This window comes from Trachemys scripta, chromosome 9, assembly GCF_013100865.1.
Source record: "Trachemys scripta elegans isolate TJP31775 chromosome 9, CAS_Tse_1.0, whole genome shotgun sequence".
Classification (NCBI taxonomy): Eukaryota; Metazoa; Chordata; order Testudines; family Emydidae; genus Trachemys; species Trachemys scripta.
This window is the reverse complement of record NC_048306.1, coordinates 67595983-67619375: the sequence shown is the minus strand read 5'-3', so window position 1 is coordinate 67619375 and position 23393 is coordinate 67595983. Positions and strand designations below refer to the sequence as shown.

General features: G+C 41.6%; 1 protein-coding gene across 1 annotated transcript in view; it reads left to right on the top strand.

Moving 5' to 3' along the window:
- WDFY1 (WD repeat and FYVE domain containing 1) overlaps nt 1-23393 on the top strand; it is a 43094-nt gene that overhangs the window by 13611 nt on the left and 6090 nt on the right. The window contains exons 3-8 of the mRNA XM_034781052.1: nt 3404-3477; nt 4964-5018; nt 6659-6809; nt 11918-12030; nt 19334-19460; nt 21418-21523. Of these exons, the coding sequence (XP_034636943.1) occupies nt 3404-3477; nt 4964-5018; nt 6659-6809; nt 11918-12030; nt 19334-19460; nt 21418-21523 (626 nt within the window). The remainder of the gene's footprint in view (nt 1-3403; nt 3478-4963; nt 5019-6658; nt 6810-11917; nt 12031-19333; nt 19461-21417; nt 21524-23393) is intronic.

The following is a 23393-nucleotide window of genomic DNA, read 5'->3' as shown; positions in this document are numbered from 1 at the left end:
GAAACTGTAGGATAGTTAGCCTGACATCAATCCCAGGCAAAATCCCAGCCTTGGAAAAGCTGATCTGGGATGCAGTCAGAAAGAATTACAGGATTGTAGCATGATTAAGCTAATCAGTATGGCTTTACAGAAAATACATCTTGTCAAATTTACTATTTAGTTTTTTAGATGAGTTTGCTTGATAAAGGTGGAAACATAGTATACTTAGACTTTTGTAAGGCATTTAATGTATTCCCACGTAACATTCGGTTTTGAGGAGAAATCTCTTGAAGATCAATGCAGCCCATATTAAATGGATGAATAACTGATAGCTCACAAAAAGTAATTGTAAACAGGGAATAGTGGTCCAGTGTTTCTAGTGGGGCCTGTCTGGGATCTGTTCTTGGCCCAGTGCTATTCAATATCTTTGTCAGTGATGTAGAAGAAAATATAAGATCATTGCTGGTAAAATTTGCAGATGACACAAATTAGTGGAATGGTAAATAATTGGAACAGGTTAGTTATAAGACCTGAATCATTTGGTGGGCTTATTTGAGCATGCATTTTAATGTTGCCAAATGCAAGGTCATACATCTAGGAACAAAGAATGTAGGTTACACTTGTAAGACTGGGGACTGTATCCTAAAAGCAGTGACTCTCTCTAAAAGCTTTAGGGGTTATAGAACACAACCAGTTGAATATGAGCTTCCAATACGATGGTGTAGCTAAGAGGGTGAATGTGATCCTAGGATGTATAAGAGGGATAATATCAAGAAGGATTCAGGAGGTGGCATTATTTCTGCATATGGCATTAGTGAGACCATTGCTGGAATTCTGTGTCCAGTTCTGGTGTCCACCTTTTAAAAAAAAAAAAAAAAAAAAGTTGAAAAATCAGGTTCAGCAAAGAGCTATAAGAATAATTCAGGCAAGGTGGATTTGATTTAAATCACTAATCAGGAAGACTCAACTTAATCATGGATTTCTACATAAAAGTGCATTCTTGTTGGTTGTTATGATCTTAATGCATATTATTCACAACTCTTGAGATAGATGTAGGTTTAATTTTTAGACTATACATTTTTAAAGTGATTTATTTTGAAAACTTTTCAGATTAGTTTTACAGATATATCAGAAAATGAATGAGTGTTTGGTTATTTCATTTACCAAAGGTAATTGAAGCAGATAGTTCACCTCCCAATGATTTAATAAATATCTCCAATTCAACAGTTTAATCATTAATATTTGGAGGATTTTCTTGCCAGGCTGTATTAGGAGGAGAACATCACCAGATAGACATTTAAATTGTTTTATTTAAGTAAAACAACAACATTATGTATTGAACAAAAAAATCCAGAACAGTAAACATATAACTTTTTAAAAAACAAGCATATGATTTTTTAAAAATTTCATTAAACATTCAAGTTTTTTAAAATCAGGTTTGTTTTTGTTAAAATTGTTTAAAATAGTTTAAAAAAAATTAAATCGACTGTCAGTCAGGTCAACATGAGAAACTTTAAAATATTGGCTTCTGCAGTTAATTCAGTCGTCTTCACCATCATTTTCCTGTTTGTTCATAATCTGGAAAAGAAAAACAAGCTTTCCTGCTTTTTCAGGTCCCAATTGATTTCTCAATTTGGAATGAATTAGTCCAAAGGAAGAAAATCTTCTTTCTACACGGGCAGAAGAAGCTACTGCTGTTAAAAGTGAGATTATCACTTCAACAGTCTCTGAATCCAAGTGCTTAATTGACTTCAACCAGTTCACTGGTGTGACTTTCTTTAAAACATCATCAGCAAACATATTTCTAGAATGGTTCTTATTCCCAAACTAGATCTTTTACGGCCTGCTGCCATTATAGGTTTTCCCTTCTAGTGAGAGAATGACATGGTAGATCTCAAATCAATGAAGGCTACACTCAGAAAGACCTCAAGACTTCTGGAATATGCTGCTCAAACAGTTTCACTTTTGTTTCTACTGCCTGTCCCTCCCTTCTCACGTTTATCTCCAGACTTCTTCTCTTTGTCCAGATCTATTCTGCCCCCAACAATCCACCCTGGATTCAGGGTCTGGAAAACAAACCTTCAAATAAGATGCTAAAAAAGCTCTATCGATGTAGTTTATTCAAGAGAAGTTTAAGGAGGTGATGTAATCAGTCTACAAGTGCCTGTGTGCGAAAGAGATTTAATGTCTTTTTTTTTTTTTTTTTTATCTAGCAGAAAGACAGGAGATCCAGTGGATTGGAAGCTGAATCTAAACAAATTCAGATTAGAAATAAGGCCCTCATTTCACAGTGAGGGTAACTAACCAATGGAACAGTTTGCCTAGCAATGATGTGGATTCCCCATCTCTTGAAATCAAGACTAGATATTCAAAGACCTACTATAGCTCAAACAGAAGTTATAGGCTTGATACAGAAATTACTGGGTGAGGTTCTTTGTCCTGTGTTACGCAGGAGATCCGATTAGATTATTGGAGTGGTCTTGTCTAGCATTATGTATCAAAGGAAACAGGAAAGAATCGTTAACTTTAAGTTGCATTAGATGTACAAAGAAATATCTGCCAAGGTATTAGAGCAAAAACAGTAAATCAGAGCCTCCCTCCACAAAAAGAAGTGTCTAGTGTTGCAAATGATTTACCATTATAATGATGTAGAAATTGTGATGAAATAGATTTGTCACCCTTATTTATTTTTGCATTAAATTTTTTAATTCCTTTTTCATTCTGTCTTGTAGCTCTGTTCACCACATTCTCACTAAATTCGTCTAAAGACATTCTTCCCTTTTTGAGGTTTCTTCTAGTTTTGTAATGGGCCCTCAGAATAGCCTGCCTATAATCACATGAGAGACTATCTTTTTTTCGCGTGGTTGCCAACAGAATTGCAAAATATGATTGTTTACCACAACAGATGTGCAAGGTTTGAAATGCATGGTCAGACACCAGGTTAACATGTGATGGAATGTTATTTCTGCCCTGAAGTCTGCCTCCTCCAGTGGTACCTTATGCCCACTCAAGAAAGATGTTGATGGTCATGAATAGTTGCTCTGTCGTGCAGCTCAAAGACTTTGAACTTGAGATAACATAGCAAGCCTCACTTTTAGATGTCCGCTTCTGTGTATGAACTCTTCAAGCCAGATTTTCAGCCCTGGTCAAATTCCATTTGTTCATTCCAGCTTGTGGCTGGAATTAATGGGGTGTATTTCCTTTACAGCACTACTGTGCCTTGTGTAGCCTAGCAACAGGGAATCAAATGCTTCAAACGAAGCAGACGCACACAATAAAATAAGACCATCTCTTCAGTTGGAGCTTGACTGTCAATCTGCTTATCAAAACCAGGCATCTTTTTTCCTAGAGGCCAAAAACTTTCAGTGTTAATTGTGATATGATATGTACTTTAACAATTGTCTTGTGGTGATCTTCTTGGCAGCTCCTTGTTCAGCTATGGCTTATCATCATGACAGCAGAAGAATATTTGTAGGCCAGGATAATGGTGCCATTATGGTAAGTTGTTGCTGCTGCAGTTTCTTTTAAGAACACAAATTAATTGTGAAGCTTCTTTGGTAGTGGCTGGATAGTTGCAGACTTGAGTGAATTGTCCATGAGCAGTATATATAGCCAGCCTATATCTAGCCCTTTATTTTATACTTAAATCAAACTATAGAATAACTGAAAACTGTTTAAAGCAACAGGGTCCTGTGGCACCTTAAGACTAACAGAAGTATCGGAGCATAAGCTTTCGTGGGTGAATGCCCACTTCATCTTCATCACTCCACTTGCATCTAATGAAGTGGGCATTCACCCACGAAAGCTTATGCTCTGATACTTCTGTTAGCTTAAAGGTGCCACGGGACTCTGTCACTTTTTACAGATTCAGACTAACACGGCTACCCCTCTGATACTTGAAAACTGTTTGTATTTTAGGGGAAGTAACATCAGTTTCCTTGCTGTGGGGCTTCATGTCCTTGTGTGTATGATTCTAGTCCATAGTTCTTGCACACCTTGCTCTATGGCATTAGTGTCCAGCCCTTTCTCTGTCCCTTGTGTGGGATCACCCAACCATGCATCCCTCACCTCATTCCTTGGTGCAGAGGCTACATCCTTTCTGCTTTGTCCTTGTCTCTCCTGTTTTCTTGTCATGTTTTTACACTCTTGGTTTCCCCCCTTTGTTGCCACATATACTTTCTCCCACAAAAAATGTTGCAGAGAGCAATCCTCTGTTGCAAATAGAAAAGGGTGGAGGGAACACACAATTAACCTCAGAGAAGGGATGAGAACTTGTGACTAACAAAAGCTTCACTTCCATAAGAAACCATTAAAAATACAAGGTGATGCAGGGTAGGGTAACTGTTAATACCTGATGAAATTTCCCCTTTTTTTTCCTTCCAACACATTGTCTTGGTCAACTTGATTCTGAATGCAAATCCTCTGCTGAAAAGATGCATGATCCATCTCCATGCAGCTGATACTAATAAATCTGCACTTCAATCTGTGGTCAGGTGGTATTGAGTGTAGTATCTGCCAGCCTGTGGCTTCTAAGGGCTGGTCGCAACTAGAAAATTAGATTGACCCAGCTATGTTGTTCAGGGGTGTGAAAAATCCACACCCCTGAGTGACCTGGTTTAGCCAACCTAAGTCCCTGTGTGTACAGCACTAGGTCGATGGAAGAATTCTTCCACTGACATAGCTACTGTCTTGGGGAAGTGAATTAACTACAGCGATGGGACTGTCTTCGCTGTAGTGAGTGTCTACACTGAAGTGCTTCAGTGGTGCAGCTGTAATGTTTCAAGTGTAGACAAGCCCTGAGAACAAACCATCTTTTTTGTAGCATGACAGGTTGTTATTGGCTGCCAGCTTAAGTCTGTTGTTTATATGAGGTTATTGCTGTGTTCTTGATGCCAAAGATTTTCCTCAGACAGTCTGATTCCCATTTCAGCCTGAGAGGATGTGCCATTTTACTTTGTCTAACTGTGTGTTTCCTTGGTATTAGGAATTCCATATCTCAGAAGACTTTAATAAGATGAACTTTGTCAAGACGTACCCAGGTAATACAGCATGGGGTCTTTGCTAATGTGTTTACTTCACAGATGAGATTTTTAAAACATTCGATACATCTTCATAATTAAGCCTAGGCCAAATACGGACATTGACTCTAACTTTAATAGTATGAAAGATATTGGTAAATTACTGGTAATTACCTTTTAATCAAAATAGGATCAATTTGTGTAGCCCAAGTATAGGATTTTAGAATGTTTAAAATCGAAAATTAATTTTTGGTCATACGGTAGTCTTACTACAAAGCTGCTGGCTTCATTGTGATGTAGTTGGCTATGGAGAACATTCCTTCTGAAAAGCTTTGAATTCAGAGCCGAAGAAAACAAAACCCTCTAACAGTCTGACCCAATTTTTTTTTTTTTTTTTTTAGAAGTTTGTGGGTAGGAGATGGAGGCTGCAACATTTGCAGCGTGAAGGTCATCACAGTTGGGAGCTAGCAATCCCCAAAGGATTGAGAGTAGGAGCTGTATTAAAACCTCACAAAACTGTAAGCCAGTGTGCTGAATGTCTCTAACTCTGGTTATATTGTTCAGCACTGAACAGTGGTAATACATTTGTGGATGCTTTAATCTGCAGATGACTTTGGTTTCTAAAGGGGAAGAAACTGATACAGTACTGGTGTCTAATATAAAGGGGAGGGGGAGAGGGAAGGGGAAGTCTGCTCTTTAAATACAGTTTGGTGGTATTGTCCTAATAGAGGATAGTACTTACTTAGGTGCAATAATTAGGCCAAAATGCCTGTTACTAAACACTGAGGCTCTTGGGTCTTGGTTAAAGTAGTAAGAATTGAGTAATGCAGCAAGAATGAAATTGTACAAGATCCCCATTCATCAGGTATCTCTGGCAGTAGAGGGGACTACTCTATTAAAACTAACGTTGATGGAAGATACAAGGTTCTTTCCAAGCATTATTTAGTATTCCTTCTAAAGAATGTACAGCCAAATTCAGTCACTACTATTCCATAGTTATTAATTAATAACTTGATGATGTACAGAAGACTTTGTACTGAAGGCCAAAAATGTAGGAAAACAAAATACAGCTTGTTTTATGACTTCCTATCGTACTCTAATGGAAAAGGGTGTTCTTGTTTAAAAGAGAGACCTTGTTTTTAAAAGCTACAAAAGCCCCTTTATCCTAAAAGCAGATGACTTTACATTTCAGTCCAAAAGAAGTATCTCTAATACACCCTCCCCCTATATTCTTTCTTTCACTTCTGTGTCCTCTACATCTTCTTACTTAATTAAATGGTCTCACACTGTACAGAGTGTGCTCACTGGAGTTCAGTTGTCAACATGCCCTCAAAGAAGAGGAACCTTCACATTTCTATGTGAGGGAAATCACTAAATGAAAGGAAGATTCAAATGAGCTGACTTCTTTTTTTGATATGGCTGGTTCATTAAAGGCCAATCACTGAGATGGAAAATGCAAAATAAATTGAGAACTCTGCTAACCTTATCAAACTTTGGGGCTGCAGTAAGTGTGACAGTGAAGGTAAAATTCTTTCTTACTGCAATTATTACTTTTTTTTTTTCCTGGTAACACTTCAACCTGTGTTTCTAACTGTACAACAGAAGATTTGATAGAAATACTTCAATCTGAAGTGCTCAGATCCTTTGCTTTATTTCCACAGCTCATCAAAATCGGGTGTCGGCTGTCATTTTCTGCCTGGGAGCAGAGTGGGTTATCAGTACTGGCCATGACAAGTGTGTCAGCTGGATGTGCACCAGGAGTGGGAATATGCTGGGAAGACATTACTTCACCTCTTGGGCTTCATGTTTACAGTATCCATCAAAAATGATCACATTACTAACAAACCACAAGACAAAATTTTATTACAAAATCCACCGCAGTATAGTTAGCATAGAAAGTATTAAATAACTAATGCTAAACTACACTTGGCAAAATCCAGTTGCATCTTGTGACGCTATATCTTTTTTTATTTTATTTTTCAGTGTATTTTTTCACTTATTTGAATTCTTAGAGTTCACAATCTACAATGGCTCCCACCAGTTAATAGTATGAATTAGTAGGGTTCTGCTGTTCGGACTCTTTAAAATGCTTAGCTTCTAGCTTACAAAATTACAAGAATACATCTTAAAGATACTCTCTAAGGTGCCACAAGTACTCCTGTTCTTTTTGCAGATACAGACTAACACGGCTGCTACTCTGAAACCTGAAACGACTGTTCTTCAGTTTCTCTCCACAGCACATATATAACTTGCTATGCCATTTGTCCAGGTCATTCTTTCTTCAAAGAAACGTTTTTAATTAAAAAGACAATCTACAAATGCGCATATGATTGTTGTCCTCCTATGCACACTTAAAAATTGGGATTAAACTGAATTCTTAGTAATTGAACAGAAACAGGTATCTTGTATGGTATGCAGATTAGATTTAAAAAGATGGAAATAGCATGGCATCTTGTGTGCCTTCAGTGCATAACTTAAGTATCTTATCCAGAAATTCTATACATAACACAAAGTATGAGCGTTGTTGGTGTAATCATGTTATATTCATCTGCACTTGTGTGAAATAAAAAGCCATCTGCTATATCTCACCCTATGCCTTAACTTGGAATGTCTACACTAGAAATGTAAGTTGACCTGTATTGGATTAATTTACAGCCACCGCAGTAATTACTGCAATGGTGCATGTCCAGATTACCCTCCTTCTGTCGGTGGTACGTGTACTCACCAGGAGCACTTCCACTGACCGAAGAAGGCCAGTGTGGGGAGCTGGGAGACTGGAGACTCATCCCCTTTGGCAGCTCCCTGCCAGGACCCCAGCTGCCCCACTGGCTCCCCGTGGTCCCGGTGGGCTGCCCCTCCACCCTCTTTCCCCATTCCCTACTGGGAGTGGGGGAGGCCTTTGGCCGTGAAATTGACAAGGCTGCCGGGCTCCTGCTGGGGTGTTGTGGGGGCCGCTGTGAAATTGACAAGACTGCCAACAGCCAGTGTAAGGGACGTAGTGTCTACATAGGCTTATGTCGGCATAGTGTCTTTCACCTCTTGCGGAGGTGGAGTAGATATGTCGGTATAGTAGTGTACTTACTTAGGCAGGAGGCAGGTGTAGTGTAGACACTGATGTAATTAGGTTGACATAAAACAGCTTAACTGTAGTGTAGACCAGCCCTCAATCTATATCCCAGAATAAATCTCACACGATGTATATTGTATGGGGTGTAGTTCTCTACCCATCAGCCCCTACCCAGCTCCCTTCATTAGGCTATTTCATGTCCCGTTAGCATGTGCCATATTTTCCACAATCAATTCAGATTTAGCAAATCAAAACAGAGAAAAGAATGAACTGGTTGATCTTATGGTTCTTTCTTCCTTTCTCTTCTCCCTGTCCCTCAGTAGGAGTATTCCTTACTGTGTATTTTCTAGTCTTCTGTCCGGGACAGCTTTAAAATTGCAAAGTGACAGGCTTGGAAGCCTGTTCCTCTGCGTAGTGGATCTTGTTGTTGGAAAGTTTTCCCCTTTGTTAACCCTTAAGGGTTCCCCTCATTACTCCTAATGATAGGCCATTGTGCTGTACTTGGTGACTCTTCTCTCCATGATTGTAGACTGATGTGTCAATTTCCTTTGCCAAACTATGTATCTTTTTATCCTACCAAGTCTGTTAATTCCTCCAGCTTCCTGATCATGTTTGTTGATCTCTTCTAGACTCACTCCATTTTGTCTGTTACCAGGTTCTGGGAATGAAATGCTTAGGTGGGAGCTTAATTCATAAGCTGCGTAGCCAGGACTGTTTATAAACGGGGTCTAATATCTCTTGATGTAATGCCTGTGTATCCTCAGTTTAAAACTAAAGTATCTTTTTTTACTGCTTAATACTGCAAGCTTGTATCAGATTTCTTGTCCTTGGATATTTTAACATTCCTGGTTTTGTTCCTTTTATTGAATAGGTGTGCCCAGTTATTTTCCCATAGCTGTATTAATTTACATCTGTTTCCAAGCTGGATCTTATTTATTCCTTTCTGCCTGTCTATAATCTTTCAAGGTTCCTTTATCTTATTGTTCTGCCTTCACTGATGTTAATTTGTCTCCGTTTAAATCTCAAGAGGTCACTAATGTGCTATTACTTTCTTCAAGATCACTAAGTATCTGGACCTCCATATTCATTAGCTCCTTGGAATTTGCTTTCCTGCCACAAATTTCCTTCCCAAAAAGGAACTCTGAATGCTAATGTTTTCTCTATTGTGCTCTGATGGTAAACACTTCATATAAAATGTCAGGTTAATTTTAGTGTCTTTCATCCTGGTGGTTTCCAAAGTGCTTGCAAACTTGTCTCATGTACAGATAATATAGTCATCACTGCAGTCACCTCCCATCATGAATGTGGCAACCCTAAACAGCTTAGGCCATGAATGGTTGGTTGGTAGGTAGGTATCCAGTTGAATCTGCAAGGGAATGCAGGGTATATGGAGTGCAGTTTAACAGAGTGTCTAAGACTCTGGGGCTTACAGCAGTGATCTTATACAGAGGCCATGTGGCGACTGTGGAGGGGGCCCAAAGGGGGAGAGGTAAAGGCCGGAAGCTGAAGAGATGAAGAGGCAGGGCCTGAGTCAGAAGGGATGAGATGGGGCCAGAGCCTCTCCTCTTCTGGCCACGCTGCCTGGTGCGGCATGCAGTGGCTGCACTCTCCCAGGCAGCCTCCGGCCACGCTGCCTGCGTGGGCTGTCCTAGGTAAGCAATGTGGCCGGAGGCTGCTTGGGAGAGTCTATTAGTGGCTCCACACATGCCAGGGGGACTGAAGCAGAGCTCTCCCTCTCCCTGCCAGGGGATGGGGAGAGCTTGGAGCCCCTGGGCTGGGGGCAGAGCAGGGGCGAGTCACATGGGGGGGGGGTCATGTCCTGGGCGGGATGGGTCACATGCCCCCCTTAGCTGGTGTCCCCTTTGTGTCCCTCCCACTAGTCGCCTCACTCCTCTTAAAAATGGTATCCCTCCAGCAATATAGTTCCCCAAACCATGTGCTAAGGGATTGGTTCTATACCAAATAGAAAAGAAGCAATTCAGCATGAAGCATGACACTGCTTTGAAGCATGTGTTTTCTTTTGAGGTCTATGCACTGATTTGGCCTACCACACTTAACTTGCAAAACACAATGCAACAAACTGAAAGTAGCTCTGTCTTCCTGCATTTGTTCTTTCTTGGCAATGCTCTGTTTCACACCAGTCTCCAAGTTAGGTATGTTGACATAACAGTACAGTACTGTGCATAATAAGTGCTCATTACAAGATCTGTTCACAAAACAATCCAGTGTTCTCTTCCCCCAACCCCTGAGTTCTCATCCATAAGCATCCGGTGGAAACTCTGGTCATTAACTAATCCTCAGTCATTTCAGTGAATATCTGGAACAAATTGCTCCAAGGAAAGGGTGAAATTTAGAATACTTTTTTAACAGAAAATGTTTCATTTAGCTTTCCATGGCACAGTCTTTATTTTCTTCAAAGGAAATTGCTTCCTGTCGACACATTGTGTGCTTGAATCATTAACAGTAGGGAGCAAATGACCCGCTTGTCAGTATATACGTTTGATATTCAGCACAGTCGTTAAAAGCTTCTCTGATGCATGAGTTAATGATCTTTTTCAAAAGCTTATACAAACATCCATTCTGTAATATTTTGTTTCTTAGTGTAGTGTCTGATAAAACAATATATTATAATTTATATAATGGACACCTAAACTTCAGGATGGAATAATGCTGATAAGTCTGAGACATTGCAGTTGACCGCCTGTCTATATAGGCTTCTCAGGTGCAGGATTGTTTATTTTCGGATGCTCAAATTCTTAACCCCCTCATGCTTGTTAACAAGACATTGGAAGCACAGCTTTCTCCCCATTGTGGTGACAATTTTTTAGTTATACTGCACTTCTTTTTACACAGTAAACCCCTCTTAGTTACCTCTTGTCTTTTGGTGGTGGCCTCAGCAGAGAGCAAACAATAAACCTATCTCAGGGACTGGGGAAGTCCCTTCCAGGAGTAGGTGGTGCCAGCTGTTTTCTGGATAGAGCAATACCAGCTGCTCTTCAGGCACCACTTCTTATCTGAATGGGAAAGCTTTTGAAAAGGAACTTTTATGTTTGCCATATAGTATCTTGATCATTCAGCTTACATTACAAAACAGAGGGAGGGAAAGGATTTATCCACTTATGTTGTAAGGTCTCTGGGGCAGGGACAGTCTTATTTTTTGTACAGTGCCACACAAAGGGCCTTTATCACCAGGATTAAAGTATTACTGGAATACCTATAATGCAAATAGGAGGTCAGTAGATATACCTGCCATGGAAGGTAGGGCTAATTAGAATTTCCAGGAACTCCAGAGGCACGGTTCTGGCTTCCCCCAGGCCCTTCTGTAGCAACAACACTCTCTCCTATTTTTCCTGCTTTCCTTAACTGAAGTAAACGAGTAATTTCTGATCCTGTTTGTCATTAAATCTGAATATAAGGTACCTTATGGAGGCAAGACTCTATTCCATGAGTTCTTCTGCACTTTCAGGTAAGTTAAAAGCAGATTATTGATCTGTCTCTAAGTCTCCAGTCTAGTTCATAAAATATTTTGGCTCCTCTTAAGTTTCAGGAACATCCTTAATTGAAGGTTCAATTATTCTTGCACTTTTCAGCTTTGCTTTCACCAGAAGTTTAAACTTTTTTTTTTTTTTAAAAACATACCCTTTGTGTAAACCTTTGTTTCCTTGTTTACAGGTTTAAACTACATCAGCACTCTAGTATTTGTTTATGGGCTGCTAAAGATCTTTCCAGTATGATTTCTGTTGGTTGTTGCTTTAACCTGTTTGTTTTTTAGTCATCTGGCAGAGTATTTTTGCTGTAAAGAGAAGCAAGTGAGACTGAGCATAGTTGGTGGTATTCCTTGACTTGTGTTCAGATATGACATCGAAACCCAGCATGCCTTTGTTGGGGACTACTCTGGACAGATCACGCTACTGAAACTTGAACAGAACAAATGCACGGTTATCACAACGCTCAAAGGGCATGAAGGTAAACTAACTTCCCCTTCACTTCCCTGGCTAATTCAGTCTCTGGTAATACAACTTTCTATCAGCAAAAGATGGGAAATGTAATCAAGTGCAGGTTCTGACCTAAGCTCTCAAATTCATTGCCTGTCACCACTTGCTGAATAAAGCTTCCTCTGTAAAGAGATGTTACCAACAAAACTCGTACATCTTAAATTAGCCGGATATTTAAGTAACTAAGAACTCTACTTGTTTCATAGGGAACTCTGGGCTACGAGCTGCTATGGATGACGTTGCCGTCATCCTAGGCACCAGTTACAGAGCATGAGCTTCAAAGTAATTGCCTTAAATGGTGCATATGTATATGCATAGCCCACCTTACAAGATGGCTCACCTTACAAAATGTCAGCCTATATTCATTAACGTGAAGGAATGGCTCCATCTTAGTGTCTAGAATGTTACCACTTTAAGGCAGTGTCTTTTACGTGTTTGTACAGTGTTCAACATTGCTATCACTGCATGTTTTAATCAAATGTAAGAAAACTTTGCAAAGCTATTTAGAGGAGTTCATAAATTATGGGATAAATTCTCGAGTTCATGCTTTGGACTTAACTTCATATCTTAAGGTGTTGGTAGAATAGCATAAGGCCTGTGTAATTGAGTTAAAACTAATTCTTGTAACCTGATGTATGGCACAATATGTGCAGTGTTAAGTTTTGGCTCAGCTTTGCATGACCCAGTTGTATTTAAGATGTATAGATATTATGGTGGTGATTGATATAGATTCTTAGGTGTTTATGTCTTATGTGTGTGATGGGTTCGGTCACAGAGACTCCCTTGGCACTGTCACCTGACATGCTGAAGTAACCTCTGAGCCTGTTTTCCCTGCCAGCTTGGGACTTCCAGACCCTGCCTTGTTAAGCCAGACATGCTAGCCTGCTGCAACACAGACCCAGGTTTGGGCCACGCCCCCAAAGTTGCAGACTTTACCCAAAAACTACTCCAGCAGGTTTCCTGTTTCCAGCACCCAGACACCCAGCACCCAATGGGATCCAAACCCCAAATAAATCCATTTTACTCTGTATAAAGTTTATACAAGGTAAACTCATAAATTGTCCACCCTCTATTACACTGACCTAACTCAAACAGCTTAATGGGACTAAATCGGGGGGCCCAGATAATCTTCATCCAAGAACTTTAACGGAACTGGCACATGAAATTACAAGCCCATTAGCAAGAATTTTTAATGAATCTGTAAACTCAGGGGGTTGTACCATATAACTGGAAAATTACTAACATAGTTCCTATTTTTAAGAAAGGGGGGAAAAAGTGATCTGGGTAACTGCAGGCCTGTTAGTTTGACATCTGTAGTGTGCAAGGTCTTGGAAAAAATTTTGAAGGAAAAAGTAGTTAAGGACACTGAGGTCAATGGTAATTAGGACAAAATACAACATGGTTTTACAAAAGGTAGATCGTGCCAAACCAACCTGACCTTCTCCTTTTTTGGGAAGGTAACAGATCTTTTTTAGACAAAAGGAAGCACAGTGGATCTAATTTACCTCTATTTCAGTAAGGCATTTGATACAGTTCCACATGGGGAATTACCTAATTTGGAAAAGATGGGGATCGATATGAAAATTGAAAGGTGGCTAAGGAACTGATTAAAGGGAAGACTACAATGGGTCGTACTGAAAGGTGAACTGTCCGGCTGGAGGGAGATTACTAGTGGAGTTCCTCAGGGATCGGTTTTGGGACCAATCTTATTTAAACTTCTTATTCCTGACCTTGGCACAAAAAGTGGGAATGCGCTAAAAGTTTGCGGATGACACAAAGGTGGGAGGTATTGCCAATACAGTAACTCCTCACTTAACGTTGTAGTTATGTTCCTGAAGAATGCGACTTTAAGTGAAACGATGTTAAGCAAATCCAATTTCCCCATAAGAATCAATGTAAATGGGGGAGGAGGGGAGGGTAGGTTCCAGGGCAGCTTCCCCTACTCTGCAAGCACCAGGGGCGGAGGGCTCAACCCTTAGCCTACCCACTCCACCCCTTCCCCCAAGCCTCCACCCTTAACCCACCTTTTCTCCCCCCCACCTCCTCCCCCTTTACTTTGCATGCTGCATCCTGGCTCCTCCCCCCTCTCTCCCCTCCCTTCTAAACTCCGCAAGCCAGTTTATTGCCGCATTCAGGAGGCAGGGGAGGGAGAGAGGAGGCACATCGAGTCCTTGCTCCTCCCCTGCCCCCCCCCCCCCCCGCCGGGGCAATCAGCTGGCTTGCCGCGTTTGGGAGGCAGGGGGAGCCTGCGCACAGAGTCCTTGCTCCTCCCTCCTGCCTCCAAAACGCCGCAAGCTAGCTGATTGCTGTCAGCAGGAGGGAGGGGGGAGGAGCGAGGGCTCGTCGTGTCTCCTCTCTCCCTCTCCTGCCTCCCGAACGCAGCAATCAACTGGTGAGACCTCATCTGGAATATTGTGTGCGGTTCTGGTCTCCCATGTTTAAGAAAGATGAATTCAAACTGGAACAGGTACAGAGAAAAGGGCTACTAGGATGATCCAAGGAATGGAAAATCTATCTTATGAAAGGAGACTCAAAGAGCTTGGGTTGTTTAACCTAACCAAAAGAAGGCTGAGAGGAGATTTGATTGCTCTCTATAAATATATCAGAGAAATAAATACCAGGGAGGGAGAGGAATTATTTAAGCTCAGTACCAGTGTGGACACAAGAACAAATGGATATAAACTGGCCATCAGGAAGTTTAGACTTGAAATTAGATGAAGGTTTCTAACCATCAGAGGAGTGAAATTCTGGAACCTCCTTCCAAGAGGAGCAGTGGGGGGCAAAAGACATATCTGACTTCAAGACTAAGCTTGACAAATTTATGGAGGGGGTTGTATGATGGGCTAGCCTAACTTTGGCAATTAATTGATCTTTGACTATTGGCAGTAAATATGCCCAGTGGCCTGTGATGGGATGTTAGATGGAGTGGTATCTGAGTTCCTACAGAGAATTCTTTCCTGGGTGTCCGGCTGGTGAGTCTTGCCCACATGCTTAGGGTTTAGCTGACCACCATATTTGGGGTCGGGAAGGAATTTTCCTCCAGGGCAGATTGGCAGAGGCCCTGGGGTTTTTTCACCTTCCTCTGCAGCGTGGGGCACGGGTCACTTGCTGGAGGATTCTCTGCACCTTGAAGTCTTTAAACCACAAGTTGACGACTTCAGTAACTCAGACATAGGTTAGGGGTTTGATACAGGAGTTGGTGGCTGAGATTGTAGCCTGCATTGTGCAGGAGGTCGGACTAGACTATCATAATGGTCCCTTCTGACCTTAAAGTTTGATTCTTTGATAGAGATGCACAGCTGTTTGCTCCCCGAGGTGTTAATCAATCTGGGTTCATTAATAAAGAAAAGTGATTTTATTAAGTATACAAAGTAGGATTTAAGTGGTTTCAAATAATAACAGACAGAACAAAGTAAGTCACCAAGCAAAATAAAGCAAAACCGCGCAAGTCTAAGCCTAATACATTAAGGAACTATTTACAGGTAAAATCTCACCCTTGGTGAGATGTTCCAATAAGCTGCTTTCACAGACTAAACTCCTTCCTACTCTGGGCCCAATCCTTTCCCCTGGTACAGTCCTTGTTAGTTCCAGCAGACATCTTAGGTGGAAAGCAGGGATGTTCTCATGACTGACAGCCTCCTTTGTTCTGTTCCACCCCCTTTTAATGCTTTGTCACAAGGTGGGAATCTTTTTCTCTCTGGGTCCCCACCCCTCCTTCTAAATGGGAAAAGCACTAGGTTTAAGATGAATTCCAGTATCAGGTGACATGTTCACATGTCCTGTGAGACCCCAGCCTCCATTCTTCCAGGGCTGGCCTGCTCCTACCTGGGAAGGTTTGCAAGTAAACAGAGCCATTTACAGGTCATTGATTCTGAAGCACCTTTAATGGCTTCTACTTAATATGTTTACATCAGTAATACAAGCTTACATCTTATTCTCCTAACTCCAGACATAGAAATAATACATGTAAACAAGTGGGATGAACGCACTCAGTAGATCATAAGCTTTGTGATGATACTGTACAAGAGATCTTTTGCATAAAGCATATTCCAGTTACATCATATTCACACTCATAAGCATATTTCCATAAAACATTATGGAGTACAACATCACACCCTCCTCCTGAACTTACTGCCAGAATCTTAGACACTGTGTATGGCAGAGGCAGTACATGTAAAATCCCTGTTTGTCTCTGGTCATGCCCCCTTCCAGTACCTTTAAATCCTATGGTGTCATTCATAGGTGTCCTAGAAAGATTTGGGGTTCCTGGTTCCCAGGTGCCTGCAAACGTATTGGGGTGTAGTATTGCTATTAAAATGTATGTCTTCGCATTTAGTCACCAATGCCATGAGGCGGTGTGTCCCAGTCCCCCTTCCACATAGCAGTGTAGGCCTGTTATGCTTTTGCTGCTGTGCCAAGCTTCCAGCCTGCTTACAGGTAAAAACTGAAAAGCAACGTGCTTGTGGGACTGTCTTGTCACCACCCCTAGCATGTACAAATTTTTTCCCCCCAAATCAGGTATGTCGCACATCTTCAAAGGGTTTACCATTAGTATTAACTCCCTTGTTTTGAACCATAGGTGGAGTAGCAAAAGACACAAGATTAACAGCCAATTTATGATGGACAGACTTTGTTCACATAGCCTGGCTTGCCCAGTGTCCACTGCATTTCCCAATCCCTTCGTGTACCATGGTAGGTGCTCAGACATAGATTCTCCTGCCTCTTTGGAGAATCAGCCCTGCTCTCAATTCAGGCATGTGTTTGAGGTTTCGGCAAGGAAAGGGTGTACTGCAACCATGCGTCCCCTCAGCCCGTCCCTCTAGAATCTTTGTTTTGGCCCCACCCACTTGTGAAGCTTCCCAAATGCAACTCTCTTCCTCCTGCCTGCAAGAGACAGTTTTATCTCTGACAAGTGTAGCAGGAACAACATTCTTTAATAGAGTGCTTTGGATTGGTAAGTCACCCCACTCTGTTACCAAAAGGTCAGCTGCATGGACTCTCCCCTCCAGGAGATTTGACCCCCCCCCCCATCTTCCCTTAAGACATGATCCACAGGTGAGGGGTCTGGCATTTCAGATGCAGATCCTTCACCCTCCTTCTGGGGAAATGCCTTCCTACAAAAGGTGGGCAGACCATCCTCTCCCCCCTCACCTTCCATCTGGACTTCCCTTTCTGGGTTCCCCCCTGAGGCAGACACCCCTGTGTTCCCCAAAAGGGAAGGCGACTCTGATCCAGCTGTGGGCTCACAGCTACAGCTATGACAGAGACCCTTCCCTGGCCAGCAAATTCCCACCCCTTTCCTCTCTTCCCCCCCCCTCCCCCCCCCCCCCAAAAAAAACACCTCAGGTTGGGTTTGCTTCCAGCTACAGAGCCCTTTGGGTCTGTTCCCACCGCAGTGGTCATCAGGACCTCAACTTCTATCTCTGGGATACATGTCTCTGTGCACCCTGGGACCAGGTCTGTCCCCTGCTGAACTACAACTTCCTGGCAGTCAGCAGGCCTCCCTGTTACAAGGTGTACCATCTCCTTCCCCAGGGAGATGATCACAGGACAGGAGCTGGCTTTATCCAGCCCTTCCCGCAGGGACCTGCCTTGAGCCCTAGGGCTACAGGAACTGGTCACGACCATCCCTGCCCCCAATGGCCCATTTTCCACTGCTACTGAGGAATTAGAGACACTCCTATTTCCCCAGCAGCACATGTGACTTTACCCTCCCTTCTGGGGCTTTCAGCGCAAGATTCCTTCTTGTTGCTAACAAACCCTGGGACAGATTCTGCCACCTCAAAAGTCATTCCCTAGTAGAAACAGTTGCAAAATCATGTGCCACCGCTGCAACAGTCAGTTCAGCCTGCAAATCACCAGTTTCTGTGTACCTTAGCTAAAGGTGCAAGGACCTTTATAACCTCTCACCAATTCTAATTCTGCCATTTTTCCTGGTAACACGTCCTTCTCATCGGTCAGATCCCTCCTGACCACAGAAATCTCTGCACCAGGGAAGGTGGAACAGAATGAAAATAAGATGATTCTTTTACAGAATTCTCTGCCTGTGGGCTTTTCTTATATTGATCTCAAGCTAAATGAGTGTCATTTGAATTAACACTGCTACTTAATGAGTGTAGTATGAATTAGTCTATTGTATTCTGTTGATCAGACACTTGAAAATCTGCTTTGATTTAATATTGTATAGCTCACTGAATTTAAGTGTCTTTCTATGTAGCTTGCATGTCATGTAAACGGATGACTAGATGCCATACTGAATTGTTAATTAAAAGGTTTGATAGGCTGCCTGCGGGCCGTAGTTTTCCCACCCCGGTTTAAAATAAATCACCAGCTGAATAGTGTAATTCTACTCCTTTCATTTTTTTGGATGACAGCGGTGGCCTAATGTAGTACCATGCATTCTGTGTTCAGTAATTACGAAGCCAGTGTGTTACGCTGAAGGGCTCTTTAATGAGGAGTATGAAACACATACAAGAATCTCTTTGTAAAAACCAATGGAGCCATTTTGCCCTGCAACATGTTTGTCCTGTGACTGATAGTTTCTCACTGTCGTTAAAATATTTGGAATAATTTTATTTGGAATACTGTCAGAGCACAACTGTATTCAGAGCTAATTACATAAGAGGTCAGTGTATAATGACTGATCACTTGTATTCCTCTCAACTGCCAGTTGTATGCATTATTGTATTGTTAATGTATTGGTATGAATAAATTGCTGCCTGATCGATTCAGTTGTCACAATGGCTATTTTCACCTTACAAAGAGCCCAGTAAGGAATGGTATTAAACACAATTATTAGGCTGCAGATATACATATACTTGGGGAAGCTGTTAACCTAATTTATAGCTCATCTTGTTAGAAAACCAAAGCCATTGCTTAGCTTCTTGTCTTGTTCTTTATTAAACGTTAGTATTTACATTTTTCAAATAAAAATGGCTTTAGTGTTATATGAAAACCTGAACTTTCCTGTGACTGTTTAACCAACAATGAGCATTTTAGAAATATGCATTAGTCCTACCAAACCAAATTATCCAGTTGCTCACTATCCTTTGTCTTTTAAAGTTTGATTGTCCAACTGATGATAGTTCAGTGACTTTAAACTGTTAGGCTGTGAGTTTCTTTACTAACTATGCTCTTAGAGTCACAATGGGGACTATCACCTTTGATCGAACTGAAGCATGAATGAAGAGCTGTGAATGATCTCCAAAGCATATCTCTCCTAGTCCAATAAAAGAGATTACCTCATCCTTTATCTATTATTTATTTATTTTTAGGAAGTGTTGCTTCCCTGTGGTGGGATCCTGTTCAACGGCTACTCTTCTCTGGAGCATCTGATCACAGCATTATTCTGTGGGATATTGGTGGAAGGAAAGGCCGAACATTGCTGCTTCAGGGCCATCAGTATGTAGCAGTGACTTGCTGTTTTATTTTTTTCCAAATACTTAACTAGTTTGTGGGGTTTCAGAGAGACTAAATGTGACAACTCCCAAGTATTGTGAATAATATCTAGACAAGATAGCATGTTTCAGAGTACTCTTAAGACTGTGATGAATAGGGACTGGGGGGAACAAATCTCAGAGCAACATTACTGTCATAAGAGGCATTTTTGTTCTCTTGGCTATGACTTAAATGTGGGAAGTGATGAGATCAGAGAATAAAAATAGTTCCCAGAATAAAGAGGTGGGTGACAGTACTGAGACTACCCTTGTTTGCAGTGTTGTAGCTGTGTTCCAGCTAATATTGGGAGTTTTTGCTGCATGGAGGTAAAGTCCCACTGCTATAATGTACCCTTCATGAGGATGCTTGTGCAGGATGGGGGTGGAAATGTACAATGATATCTGCATAGTAGTGTGAATATGTACAATCCTTTAGTCTAATGCTTCCTCTTCATCTTAGACACTAGTCATGAAATCACAATTATTTTATTGGCATAGTTAGTATTTTTAAAGTATCTATGCTGACTTCCTGTACTTCTCAAAAGTGCACATGAATTCCCACTCTTCTGTGCATTGACATGCAACTGTTCACTTTTACATATTGGCTACAATAGTGTAATTTGACATTATGTGACTGGAGGACCTTCCACTGCTTCTTTCACTCCTCCATCATGTATCCTGTTGGGAAGATTGTGTGTATCAACTATTAGTTTTTCCTGTTTAATCTCACACTGGACAGATGGTGGCAGAATTTTTACAAAGTGTGGGGAAAAATCATTCCATTTCAAAAGCAGTGTTTTTTCTTTCTGAACTGAAAACTGCAAAACAGTGAAAATTCGATGTGTGACTAAAAGCGTGGAGATCCACAACAGATTTCCATTCTGGATAGCTATATCAAAATTGTTTTTCTGTAAGTCAGTTTTCCTCCTTGAAGAAAGCGGATATTCACACAGTGAGTGAACACCATGATTAAAGGAAACAAGAATTTGTGGGTGGGGAAGAGATTAAGAAATTGCATCACAGTAACTAGGCTTGGCAGGATTAGATTTTTATTGGTAAATGTCCGTAAACGCCAATTTCTACTACACATGCACAAACCAATGAAAAAATACTTCCCTCAGTAATAATGAAAATTTACAAGGAAGCAGCGTTTTTTTGTACTTTGCCTGAAAACTTATTAGTTTGGTTTAAAGATATTTACCTCATTTGACATGTGATGTTGATGATGTTTGAACAGTTAAAGCTTTATAACTTTTTGAATCAACATCTACTGTTAAATAATTATTCTGACCACCCTGTGGTCTGACTCCTCCATAATTTCCTGCAACTGAAAAAACATAAATAGATGAAAATAAATATTAATCTTTTAAATTGAATTCTGCCAACCTTAACAACTCGTACATCAGCGAAAGGGTTTCCAGTTGAATCTTTAAGGACATTATTCCTTGATGACTATTTTCTCACAATTGTCTCCTAATAAGTTGGTATTCAGTTGACATAGTGTGGATGAAGACGGGCATATTTGCAGTTCCGCTCAGTTCAGACCCCTGTCACCTGAGATGCATTCCATTTGTTGTTAGGCTTCACTAGCAAACCACTGACATGATGCTGTATCTTCAGCTTACAGGTCAAACCTGCTGCTTCTATACTAACACTTTGTTCTATAGCAGCTACTTCAGTGCTGAAATAACACTTGGTAGTGAGGGTACCAAGCCCAGCTTCTAAACTTTGATTCTCCGTTTCAGGCACTTTAGGTTACTACTTAGTGGTCTTGCTTTAAAATAGTTCTACAGCTGACCATGCCTGGCTACTGACATTGTTTTCAGCTTTCCAGGTGACTCTTAAAATTCAAACCCAGACTTGTTAGGGATGTTGCTTTTGCTTAAATGTTTGGAAGAATAAAGTGTCCACTTTGTTTACAGTGACAAGGTGCAGGCCATTTGTTACATTCAGCTGACGCGGCAACTGGTCTCATGTTCAGCTGATGGAGGAATTGCCGTTTGGAATATGGATATCAGCAGAGAAGAGGTAAGCGCAAATGCTAGGTCAAAGGATCTGGTACTGCCACTTTGTGAACTCTGCAATGGCTATGCTTTCCAGCTTATTCTGTCCTAGATCAGGTCACCCCAAGTTAACCAAGCATTGGTAACTGGCCAGGAATCAGAGCTCAGTGCCTCAGCTTCCATAAAAAATATCAAATTGCCATAAAGATAAGGGCAGTGACAAAGTCCACGAAGACCGTAGAGCTTTGTTCAGTGCAAGCCTGGCCATGGGGACAAAGGTGAAGCTTTGCATGTTGAAACCTCAAGTCCCCACAGACCACACTTCCATATTAAAGACAAGGATGGACCACATAATAGATCTCTGCCATGTTTGACCTAAAGGTGCCCTCTCCACATCTGTTCTAGTTAATATAGTTGGAAAGACTCCTGTAGGGCACTACAAGAGGCAACACCCTATTGCAGACTGTATTGAATTCCCTGTAGGGTTATGCAGACTTGACAAAATATTTGCTCTTAGTTGTCTCAGTAAAATGGTACTGTAGTTTAGCCCTTCCCCTCTCCTCAAACAGAATATTAAGTATAGAAGTCACTCACTGAGTAGCCAGATTTTACAGAGCCCTTGATTACTAAATATAAGTGACATACAATGAAATATTGTTTATGCAAGGCTTGAGACCCTGTTCTGTGTTAAATGTTCCTTAGTGTATTGTGAAATAGTGCTATAGAAAAATCTATGTAGCCTGTGAAGCTGTGGTTTCTTGCCACCAGTACATTAATGCTGTCAGGCCAACCAAAAAATGGCTTGGTGAAAGGCTGCTCTTATTGCTTTTTCTCAATTCTGTCTCTGCACACCCTGTTTTCTTTGTAAGGGATCTTCAAAGCCACAAGCACTGTTGTCTTCATTATACATATTGTGGTAGCACCTAGCAGCCCATGTTGGACCAGAAGCCCTGGTTCTTGGTGCTGTACAAAGGGAACAAATAAGTGACTGCTGCTGAGTGCTAAACAAAGGGCTTGCCTACACGATGTGATGTAGTGCATTGGTGTAGTCCTGTTGACATCAGCATGCGTGAGAACTTCTAAGGTCCATGCAGGTCCGTTAGTGCATGGCATGCTGGTGCACAGTAGAATCCACACCTCTAGCTGGTGTGCACTAACGCACAGCATGGACAAGCCCATAGATTCCTTTTCCTCCAGAATCTGTTAACCGGTTCAGGATCTGTGTCGGACCATGTCTACACTACCATTTTTGTTAGTAGAACTTCTTTCGCTCATGGGTATGAAAAAACCACAACCCAAGCGATGTAATTTACACTGGCAGAAGCACTGGTATGGACAGTGCTATGCTGGCGGAAGAGCTTCTCCCGCCAACATAACTACTACTGCTCGTGGAGGTGTGTGTTTGTTTTTGGTTTTTTTTGGTTGTTTTTTTTTAATGTCCATGGGAGAGCTCTCTTGCATCGGCACAGAGCAGCTATACGAGTGATCTTACAGCAGCACAGCTGCATCAGTACAGCTGTGCCGCTGTAAGCTCACTAGTGTAGACATGGCCTTAGTCACTACATGGTGCTGTAATAGAGTTAAATACACTGCCTCTGACGATTCCTCTAGAGCAGTGGTTCCCAAACTTGTTCCGCCACTTGTGCAGGGAAAGCCCCTGGCGGGCTGGCCGGTTTGCATACCTGCCATGTCCGCAGGTTCGGCCAATCGCGGCTCCCAGTGGCCGCGGTTCACTGTCCCAAGCCAATGGGGGCGGCGAGAAGCAGTGCGGGCCGAGGGATGTGCTGGCTGCGGCTTCCTGAAGCCCCCATTGGCCTGGAGCGGTGAACCGCAGCCAGTGGGAGCCATGATCAGCCAAACCTGCGGACGCGACAGGTAAACAAACTGGTCCGGCC